The 11,597-nt window shown below is 42.5% G+C and overlaps 1 protein-coding gene across 1 annotated transcript; it reads right to left on the bottom strand.

The window, feature by feature from the left end:
- Positions 1 to 2,089: 2,089 nt before the first annotated feature.
- LOC125345137 (keratin, type I cytoskeletal 24-like) lies at positions 2,090 to 7,769 on the bottom strand. The gene is given in 11 exon segments (XM_048337374.1): positions 2,090 to 2,222; positions 3,105 to 3,262; positions 3,264 to 3,323; positions 4,010 to 4,135; positions 4,234 to 4,296; positions 4,298 to 4,396; positions 4,629 to 4,785; positions 6,443 to 6,525; positions 7,192 to 7,620; positions 7,622 to 7,663; positions 7,665 to 7,769. Coding segments are annotated over 11 exon segments (1,455 nt in total).
- Between the last annotated feature and the right edge of the window lie 3,828 nt (positions 7,770 to 11,597).

Raw genomic sequence — 11,597 nt, 5'->3', positions numbered from 1 at the left:
TCAATCTTAAGTCGAAACCCCTTTCTTTGTATGACTACGGAACAGTAATACAAATTTTTAAGAAATGGGACATGTTCTTAGCAACACATTCTATTTATCTCAGTATATTTGGACCTAGGCTGTGGACTTTTCTATATCTTTAGAAATTTTTTTTTTTTTTTTAGCACAAATGCAGCATCTTAACCGAGTCTAGGGAACACAGAGTGAATGTCTTCCCTGCCAGATGATTTTCAGAGTAGTCTGATGTTTTATTTTGACTCTAGGCACAAACTTGGCTCCCACGTGGTGAGGATCCCCAGCTAGAAGGCCAGATCTGGGCAGGCCCAGAGGGAGGGCTTACTTGGTATAGCTGTGAGAACCCTAAGGATTAGAGGTTGCATGAGACAGCCTTCAATTTCTGGAAATATCTAGGCTGGATCACATTCTTAATTTCATTTTTGAAAAATTTTCAGTGAAGGAGAAATGTTCAAGATTTAATTTATGGTAACAATTTGATGAGAAGTGTCTGACTTAAGATAACCTTGCACTTCTTTGAGTAGTGGTTTATATCCAAGAGCTTCAGTTTTGTGTTCCATTGATGTGTACAGGAGACAAAAAATATATATTTTTTTTGTTTTCATGATTACCATGTGATATAATCATTCAACTCTTTCTGGTTTATTTTATATAGATTTTATGAATATGTTCGGCTGATTCATTGTAAGTTTACATGTGTTCTTCTCTTGAGGTCAGGCTTGTGGAGTTGATTCTCGAATGTGTGATTTGGGTATTTGCTTTGGATGAGAATGCCTTTCTGCAGTCTGGTTTGGTCTTAAGTTTGGTTCTTCCTGGTACCTGTCCCACCTCTTGCTCTATCTTAATGGCTTCATCATCCCAAGCAAGACAAGGCAAGGTCATGTGGTTTCAGGGATAATGCAGAAGTGAGAGAATGGGCTTGTTATCACCTATGGGTGAAAGACCTCCTCAATGGAGAGTACAGAAAAGAAAAACACCAGCTTGGCCGAGGGACGGTGTTTGGATAGAGATGTGGCTAGATTTAGCAAAGGAATGAATACCAGAACATCTCTTTTCTTTGGGGCTTTCAAGGGTGTGTAAGAAATCTGGCATGATTTCACACATCCAATCTTCTTTCCCTAGGCTCTTTATTTGGCCCACTTCCTAAAGTTCTGCAAACATATCATGTCTCTCTCCATGGAACTCTTGGCACATACTGTGAAATTGAATCCTTCCTTCACTATGAGCACCTTCGCAATCCTTGTTAGCTTCTTTGTGTTTTCACTTTCCTCCTCACCCTACAATGTAACCTTTGTGAAAGGGAAGCATAACTTAGTTTTTTTTTTTTTTTTGGCCAGTCCTGGGCCTTGGACTCAGGGCCTGAGCACCATCCCTGGCTTCTTCCCGCTCAAGGCTAACACTCTGCCACCTGAGCCACAGTGCCACTTCTGGCCCTTTTCCATGTATGTGGTGCTGGCGAATCGAACCGAGAGCTTCATGTGTAGGAGGCAAGCACTCTTGCCACTAAGCCATATTCCCAGCCCCATAACTTAGGTTTCTTTTCTATCTTATGAAATACCTCCACTCAGCAATGGACATTAGCAAACTAGACACTAATTGATTGCATGTTTATTGGTAACCTTATTTTTGGTGAGCAAGCTGTTGGTTGAGGTGTTAGGGACACTAATTTCATTTATAGCATCATTCCAGTCTCATGTAAGACTGTTAAATTGCCCATGTGCAACATGATTTTACTTGATATTTTTGGAGAAAGTACCAAATAAATAACAAGTAACACTGAAAATATAATGATTCCTCTAGATCATAACTGGTTGGAACATTTCTATATAAAAATATTGACTTTCTAAAAATATTCAGGAATGGTTTTGTTAACTTGCAAAAGTAAGTTTATTGAAGCATAGACAAAGTTAGCACATAGTGTCATTTTTAACTTTTGGGGAGCATTCCAATAAGAAAATAGAAGACAGAGAAAATGGCTGCCGGCCATTTCTGGACTGAAGCTTTCCTCTGGAGTTCTCTAGAAAGATGAGTAGATCACTGCCTGAAATAAATTTTTGTTGATCTAGAAAACTGCTTATTTTATTTTCACCTCTGAGATATTGCTGACTTGAGATGAGATAATTTTGCCATCCACCACTTCCTCGATGATGGTCTTAGTCACTCTTGTCTTACTGGGATCTGCAAAACCATGAGAGCACAATGTCAGTCTGGAAACACAGACCCAGACAATTCACTAATGTGAATATGAACGAATATTAATATTCATTAAGTATGCTCTCTCTGGGTAAGATTACGCAAGCACCAGTATACAGTATAAAATGATGGGAAATGCATGCCTTTAACTTTAAAGTTACAAAATAATAATCAACATTAAAAATAGCTCTACCTCTTCCTTGACCAGAAGAGCTTTCAGATCTCGATTCCTTTAATTCCATGTTTCTGAATCCTCCAAATCCAGAGCCACTGGGGAAAAAGAAGTATGTTTTTGTTTTGTAGCAGAAACCCTCTGTACCAAAGCTTGAGTTTTAGGTGACTTTTTTTGGTGGTGGTGGTGGTGTGGTTGTGTGTGTGTGTGTGTGTGTGTGTGTGGTGTGTGCGCGTGCACGCATGCGCGCTCACCAGTAATAGCCTGGTACTGCATAGAGCCTGGATATTGTCTCAGTGTTTTTTACTCACAGTTGGTGCTCTACCACTTGAGCCATACCTCTATCTCTGGCTTTTTGCTAGGTAATTGGTGTTAAGACTCTCAAGACCTTTCCTGCCCCGGGCTGGCTTTGAAATGCAAGCCTCAGATCTCAGATACCTGAGTAGCAAGAATTACAAGTGTAAACCACTACCACTCAGATCGAATATTTTGAGTTTCTCATTATGTCATCTTTGAACTTAAGATTCTCCTGCCTCTGTCTCCTAAATTAGGACTACAAGTATTTGTCACTCCACCCTGACCTCAGATGTCTTTTGACTGGATTTGCCTGTGACTTTATTACTTTGTAAGTGCACATCCAGCCCCTGCATCCTTTTTATGGGTTTGATCAAATCAGTTCAGCAAGGTGTCCCATGCCAGCCTGATGATCATGGCTTTCAATTACCTTCGCTCTCCATCGAGGAGGCGGCGGTAGGTCTCAATCTCCATCTCCAGGCGGGTCTTGATGTCCAGCAGTTGCTCGTATTCCGCGTTCTGGCATTCAGTCTCCCCCCGGATCTGGCAGAGCTGTTCCTCCAGGCTGTTGATCAGCATCTGAGTTTTTTGACAGCTGAGCTGCATAGCCAGCTTCTGTGTTGGCCAGATTCCCTTCCAGGGAACATTTCTAAGGGGGAAGAAGGAAGAAAAAAAATCATGAAGGAAATAAGTCAGTCGATGACACAAGAAAAAATAAAATTTCATATGGGACTCAAAGTATACCTAATAACAATCTATATCATTTTTATCTTTGCTTCTTTAGCTTTTGCTGACATGACTTTTCTCATTAAATGTGTGTGTGTGTGTGTGTGTGTGTGTGTGTGTGTGTGTGTGTGTGTGGTGTGCACTTGTGCATGTACATGCAGGTACTGGGGCTTGAACTCAGGCCTAGGTTCTGTCCTTAGCTTTTTTTTTAATTTTAAATTCAAGGTTTGCACTCTACCATTTGAGTCACAGCTCCACTTCTGGTTGTTTTTTTTTTGTTTTTTGTTTTTTTTGTTTTTTTTTTTTGCTGGTAAATCGGAGATAAGAGTCTCATGGACTTTCATGCCTGGGCTGGCTTTGAACCTAGATCCTCAGATCTCAGCCTCCTGAGTAGCTAGGATTATAGGTATGAGCTGCCAGCACTGGCTCAATCTTTCATTTAATTGAAATAAAGTACATTGTCTTGAACTGCTTTATACTTACTAAAACTACAGCATAATTCTCCTTAGCATTGTTTTTATTTCATGCCTAGTGATCATCTTGCAGAGAAAGAAAATGACATTTATTCAACCCCTTGCGGGAGATTTTTGGAAAGCCCTTCATGCATACCAAGGCCAGTTGAGACTGAAGCTCAATTTCCAGGGCTTGAACTGTACGTTTCAGTTCTGATATCTCATTCTTGGCAGAGCTGGCTGCTCCAGCATCAACAGAGATCTGGGATTGCAGAGACGCACTCTGAGAAAAAAACAAAATAAGAGTTGTTACAGGCTAATGAAAGGAGCAGACGTGGTTCGTGCGTGGCTTCAGGCTAGATGCTCAGCATAAACCTAGACCTGCTTGTTGAACTGTTCCTCGATTTCCCGGCGGTTTTGCTCAGCCAGCTCCTCATACTGTGCCCCTCATGTCATTCAGTAACTTGGTCAGGTCGGTCCCAGGGGCTGCATTCATTTCTACCGTCACGTCCCCACCGGAGCTTCCCTGCAAGCTCTTCATTTCCTAGCACAAAAGGGAAAAGGTCACAGCCATGCACATAGAATCACCACCACTTCCAAGATGTGTCTAGCTCTACATTGTTGGCAAGCAGGGCAGTCAAGGGGAAAGCCCAGCCACAATCTGCTCGTTGTGACTCCGTTCTGGTCAGTGGATGTGGGCAATCCATTTGAATATAATCAAGTTTGGTTTTTCAACATAGAAACCAGAGTTGTTCGTTCGTGTGGAGTTGTTCTACCTCCTCGTGGTTCTTCCTCAGGTAGGCCAGCTCCTCAGTGAGACTCTCGAACTGCATCTCCAGGTCAGAGCGAGTCATGGTCAGCTCATCCATGACTTTCCGCAGGCCGTTGATGTCAGCCTCCACACTCTGTCGGAGGCACAGCTCATTCTCGTACCTGGGAGGGGCCGCGAGAAGTAGGGCAGTGAGCTGGCCTGACACAGTTCAACCTTCCCCTTCTGTCAACCCGAGCATTCTGGTAAATGAGGCTTTTGAACTTTTCTCTGATGATCCCCACTCTCATCCGGCAGAAAAGCAGATGTCTAGTCTCATTTTTCATCATATCTACTGATTTTTAGAACTGAATGATTATTTAACTTAATTTTTCATTACGTAAATTAAATTTATTTGCTTAATTTAATTTACTTACTTAAAAATTATATTTAGGGACCTGGGAAATGTGGCTTAGTGGTAGAGTGCTTGCCTAGCATGCACAAAGCCCTGGGTTCGATTCCTTAGCTCTACATAAACAGAAAAGGCTGGAAGTGGTGGCTGTGGCTCAAGAGGGTAGAGTGCTAGCCTTGAGCAAAAAGAAGCCAGGGACAGTGCTCAGGCCCTGAATCCAAGCCCCAAGACTAGCAAAAAAAAATTATCTTTAAGTAGTTGTACAAAGGCATTTCAATTCCACATGTTTGTTGATAGCTAAATTGCATCTTGATCAATTGCCTTCCCCCCCTCCCCCTGTCTGTCTCTCTTTTGGTCAGCCCTGGGGCTTGAACTCATGGCTTAGATGCTGTCCCTGAGCTCTTTTGCCCAAGGCTAGCACTCTACCACTTTGAGCCACAGTGTCACTTCTGGTTTTGAGTGGTTAATGGAAGAGTCTCATGGACTTTCCTCCCTGGGCTTGCTTTTGAACCACAATCTTTAGATCTCAGCCACCTGAGTAGCTAAGGGTTACAGGCTTGAGCCACCAGCACCCAGTACCCTCCTCTCTTATTCTGTACTTTTTGGAAAGACACTGCAACAGTTAACTACCACATACAACCTGAACTTCAAGATGGGGATTTACATTGCATCTCCTTGAGGGTGGAGTAGCTACCAAAATTATTTTACCATCTATTTTTATCTTTCTCAGATACGTTTCTTTCAATGGAGTCTGAAACAATGAATACTGGACTTAGTAAACTAAGGGTTTATAGGGTAGTAACACATTCCATTGTTATGTATAGAAACATTGTAATGGAACAAAATTTCTGTGTGTGTGTGTGTGTGTGTGTGTGTGTGTGTGTGTGTGTGTGTGTGTGTATGCCAGTCCAGTCCTGGGGCTGGAACTCAGGGCCTGGGTGCTGCCTCTGAGCTTTGTCCACTCAAGGCTAGCACTCTATCACTTGAACCACAGCTCCACTTCAGCTTTTTGGGAGATAATTGGAGATACCAGTTTCACACACTTTCCTGCCTGGGCTGGCTTTAAACCACAATCCTCAGATCTCGGCCTCCTGAGTAGCTAGGACTACAGGCATGAGCCTCTAGCACCTGCCTCCAATGTCACCCCTCCTATTGTTCTTTCCCCAGCTTTCCCAATTCCACTGATCCCCTCAAGTGACCTGGGTCCATTTTCACACATGTACACTGACTGAATATTATAACTGTGTTCAGCCACCTTTCACCTCTCCATTTGTCTGCCCCTTCTCTTGTACTTCTTCTTCTCTTCCCCCCTCCCCTGCCCCCAGGATATTTGTGAATTTAGGTCATAATCCCCCATTTTCCCCCCTGGAAAATGGACTGAATTTTATTTTTATTATGATCCTTGTTTCCCAAATCTTTATCTGTCTTACTTGAGTCTGAAGTCATCAGCAGCCAGTCTGGAATTGTCAATCTGCAAAATGGTCCCCGCGTTTTCAACAGTGGCAGTAATGATCTAGAAAAGGTGATAAGAATGGATAATTCAAGGATGATGGTTGCCTCCTGTTTGCAGGCCTACCTGTAAGAGTGACTGTCTTATGATAGCTGCTCTTAAAGGTGAACACATCTGTAGCCATTTTTAGTAATGACACCTGTGTATTTGGGACTATACCTTTCTGTACAAAAGGTAATAGTTGCACTAGGCCACAAAGAACACTGTTTTAGAGACTGCAATCATCTGCGTATTTCCGCTGTTGAGAGGAAATCTGTTAATCCTTAATCCATGAGCTCTTTCCAAAAATGGTGCAAAAATTGAATTTTGCTTAAGAAAAGCCTTTACAATTGATTTTAGGAGAGACTACATTCTTATACAATAGCAGATTTCTCTAGGAAGAGGATTTAACTCTACAATGACATTAAAATGGTTCAACCTGTTGACATCACACACACACACACACACACACACACACGTTTGAAGCCTGGCATTATATTCATTTCACTGTTTTGTAGAAATACTCATATTTGAGAAGCAGCACAGAAATCAATGCACATGGATGTAATGTACTGGGTTGTCACTAATAAGACATACCAAGAAACCATTTTGCATATACAATAAGCCATTCCTTGACTTAAATTCATTAGATAAGTATTAGATACATCACAGCTCCGGGTAGTGTCCCACCTGGTTCTTGAGGTCTTCAATTACTGAGTAGTATTTGCTGTAATCTCGTCTAGATCCACCATCTCTAGACCCATTCTTATCATACCACTCCTTGATTTTATTCTCCAGATCAGCGTTGGCCTCCTCCATAGCCCGGACCTTGGCTAGGTAGTTGGCCAGGCGATCATTGAGGTTCTGCATGGTTTGCTTTTCACCTCCAGACAAAAGCCCCCCATTGCTAACACCACCACCACCACCAAAGCTACCTCCCAAACCGTAGCCATAGCCAGAGAAGCCTCCGCTGGCACCACTGCCAAATCCAGAACCTCCACCAAATCCAGAGCCCCCGCCAAAGCCTGTTCCGCAGCCTGAGGCTGCTCCAAAACCGCCTCTTACTGAGCAGCTAAAGCCCCCTCCAATGCCACCTCCAAAGCTACCGCTAGACCCCCCCACTCAGGCCGCAGCTGCTGGCTCCTCGGAAGCCCTGGGCAGAGGCCACTCCCCAGACCACATCGGCTTCCACTGCTGAAGCTGTTTCTGCCAGCAGACACTTTGTAGCCCCCAGCCCTGGAGGAGGAGATGCTGACCGAGCAAGACATGCTTCTACAAACCTTAGCTTGCCAAGTGACTGGGAGAGATGCAGTGGTGAGCCTGTGGCAGGCTGTCTCTGTTTTGGCCTTATATACACACGCTTAGGGTGTTCCTTTTCTCTGTAGTTTCTTAATCCCTGCTACAGTTTTGCTAATCCCTAATTGGATAATGTCTTTTCCATGAACTTACTCTACTGGTTCCTTTTTTTTCCCCTTTCTAAAGCTGGATGAGAGAAAAATAAATAAGGTGGAGCAAATAAAAAATATTTCAGAGTTATCGTTTTAATCTTTTAGAGCTTTTGATGACTGGTGATTCCTTTCTGAAAATACAATTCTATTAAGTTGCTTCATTGATTTCCCAATGGCAAGGAGCATCCCTAGATTACCGCACGTAATTAAATGCTTAGTGTGATGCGAATGAACATTTCCCAATGTGTAACTTTCTGTTTGTCATGTTTTCAAATGTTGAAATTGGCTTCAAGCGTCCTTTTCTCTATTTCCATCAGCCTTTTTTTTTTTTTTTTGAGGGGTGTTGAAGTTTGTGCTATTAGGTTATTGTCTTCTTTTATATGTTGAGATGAATGGAAATATTCTTACTGTTAATATTGAGAAACTTAAAAGAGAAAATGGTCATTTTTTTCCCCATGTAAGCATGGTTTCTCAGGACTGCTTATTCAAGCAGATAAGGGATAAGAAAGAATAGACAGAATTTCAGGCAGATTTTCTCACAGCCAACCAGAGTGTGGTTATAACCAGAGGAATGGCTCTAACACGCTTTCCTTGAGCTCTAGTCTGTCATAATGAGAATGCCACCCTTAGAGTTGGATCTTGAGCAATGGGGAGCTGTGTCAATTTCTTTTGTCTTTATTTGAAGGTACTGCTAAGTTTTAAATCATCTATGAGTCATTTTACAGTTGTCAAAATCTCTCTCTCTCTCTCTGCGTGTGTCTCTCTGTATGTGCTGGCATTGGGGTTTGAACTCAACTCGTACCATTTTTTTTTGTTTATTTGTTTTGTTTTTGTTGCCAGTCCTGGGGCGTGGACTCAGGGCCTGAACACTGTCCCTGGCTTCTTTTTGCTCAAGGCTAGCACTCTACCTCTTGAGCCACAGTGCCACTTCTGGCTTTTTTCTATATATGTGATGCTGAGGAATCGAACCCAGGATTTCATGATACGAGGCGAGCACTTTATCACTAGGCCATATTCCCAGTCCTCTTGATTAACTTTTATGCTTTACCTGCACTGATTTTACAGGCGTGTGATGCTATTCCACTAGTTATTTAGAGTGCCAGCTTTCCACAGGGCACTAAATAAAAACTGTTAACTGGGAATGATTCTTATAACACCCTTTCTAAGGTGGGCATAATGATTTGTTGGTCATGGAGCCCCAAACTAAGAACCAGAAGAGTCTGAACATTAATGATTAGAAGTATGCAAATCACGGGGGTGGGTTGAACAGTGATCAAATCTTTCCTCCCTCTACCATCATGAAATGGAAGTTTTCATGAAGGTTGGCACTGGGCCAAGAGAAGGATTAAGCAAAGAAATAGCGAAGTAGAAGAAATCTAATGGAAGTTAGATATTTAAGAGCTTCTGTTGAAAGGACTTTATGTGTTAAGAATGAGGTAGGATGCAAACACTCTCCCCTTGAGCCACCCCGTAACCCCATAACATGTTTGGTTTAGTTTCAGGTGGTGTCTTGCATTTTCTGCCCAGGGCTTAACTCGTATCTTCTGATCTATAGCTTCCTGGATAGCTGGGATGGCAGGTGCCTAAAACTACCATTCTCCCAGTATCTGCCTCCTGAGTATCTGGATTACAGGCATGAGCCACTGTTCTGGTTGAGAAATGATACAATTTAATGACTCCCTTTGCCTCTGAACTTTGCCTAGGGATTGTACAATTGTTTTCTGTAGCCTTTTCCTTTTAGAAGCTTTATTTGCCACATACTTTGGATGTCTGAACTTTGGGTTTTAACAGAGGAAGCTGTGAGGTATGATGGAGACTTCTGCTTTGTTTTCTTGTTTATTTTTACCTTTTTTTGGTTTTGTTTTGTTTTTGTTGCCAGTTCTGAGGCTTGAACTCAGGGCCTGAGCACTGTCCCTGGCTTCCTTTTGCTCAAGGCTAGCACTCTGCCACTTGAGCCACAGCACCACTTCCGGCTTTTTCTATATATGGTGCTGAGGAATCGAACCCAGGGCTTCATGTGTACGAGGCGAGCACTTTACCACTAGGCCATATCCCAGCCCCTATTTTTCACTTTTTAATGATACAATTTATAATGATGTGTTCATGATTTCTGCTTCCCTGCTTCCTGTCCCCCCACCCTCCTGCCTTCTCTGTACTGGGGTTTGAATTCAGTCTCACATGTGGTAGGTGAGAGCTCTGCCACTTCAACCATGCTTTAGTCCTATTTTTTTTCAAAGCTGGTGATCAAAACCTGAGCCTTGAACATATTAAGTCAGTGTGTGCTATCTTTGAGTTTCTGGTCTTTTAAATTCAACTTCAAAATTCAGTTCTTACGTGATACTTCCCCAAGTCTTTTCTGAACTGAAGGGTGGGGTGGTTACATGGCTAACATAGCTATCTACTACCTCAAATTCTTTCCCTAACAAGTCAGTGTATAAGTAAATAGATAAACCCACAGGGTTTTGTTCTCTTAGTTGTCCTTCTGATGCATTTCCACAGATTTCTTTCAGTCATATATCCACGTGGTTTTTCTTTGTGAGTGATGAGTCTGTTTTAACAGACTATTTTGATTCTTTTATTTGCTGTCTAGCACAGCGTTTGGCATTTGGTGGATTAAAGATATCAGTCACCTTTAGAAATGCATTCCACCCTCGCCTGAAGTGTTAGCATTCTTCAGTAAACATTTACCTTCATTGTTTTGGTGTATTGAGACAACTTCAAATTTACCATACCTTTATTTGAAGTCTTGACTTGCAAAGATAACATGATAAATGCTCTTGGCATTTCTTTCTTTCTTTTTTTTTTTTTTTTGCCAGTCCTGGGGCTTGGACTCAGGGCCTGAGCACTGTCCCTGGCTTCTTTTTGCTCAAGGCTAGCACTCTGCCACTTGAGCAACAGTGCCACTTCTGGCCATTTTCTGTATATGTGGTGCTGGGGAATTGAACCTAGGGCTTCATGTATGGGAGGCAAGCTCTCTTGCCACTAGGCCATATCCCCAGCCCCTTGGCATTTCTTTTATCTGTAAAGTAGAAGCTTCAAGGACAGGTTAAGGTTTCAGTCGCCTAGGACTTTCAGAACATGCTAGCTTTGGTATCTGGCACTTAGTCAGTTGCTACATAATAGTTTAAAAGAAGCAAACTAAAGCCCAAATGTCTCTGGGCTCCCAGTTCAGCACTCTGCCATTTGTTTCGGGCTATTTTGAGTGATTTATAATCAGCAGTTTTCTTTGATCTATAAAGAATTTTATAGGGCTGGGGATATAGCCTAGTGGCAAGAGTGCCTGCCTCGGATACACGAGGTCCTAGGTTCGATTCCCCAGCACCACATATACAGAAAATGGCCAGAAGCGGCGCTGTGGCTCAAGTGGCAGAGTGCTAGCCTTGAGCGGGAAGAAGCCAGGGACAGTGCTCAGGCCCTGAGTCCAAGGCCCAGGACTGGCCAAAAAAAAAAAGAATTTTATAGACTACTTTTCCCTACAGAATGTTTTCTTTGTAAGCACAGAATGACTTCTAAAAGATAACTGTCACAACGTGTGTGTATTGTGTGTGTGTGAGAGTGTGTGACAGGATTTGTTAGTAGTTAAAAATTGGCATATCATTATTATCTTATCTTACATGAGCTGGAAAGGCGTGGCATATTGCTACTGAG

Source organism: Perognathus longimembris, unplaced genomic scaffold (assembly GCF_023159225.1).
Source record: "Perognathus longimembris pacificus isolate PPM17 unplaced genomic scaffold, ASM2315922v1 HiC_scaffold_5342, whole genome shotgun sequence".
In the NCBI taxonomy this organism is placed as follows: domain Eukaryota; kingdom Metazoa; phylum Chordata; class Mammalia; order Rodentia; family Heteromyidae; genus Perognathus; species Perognathus longimembris.
Note: the sequence above shows the minus strand (reverse complement) of the source record. Positions and strands in the feature narration are given on the sequence as shown.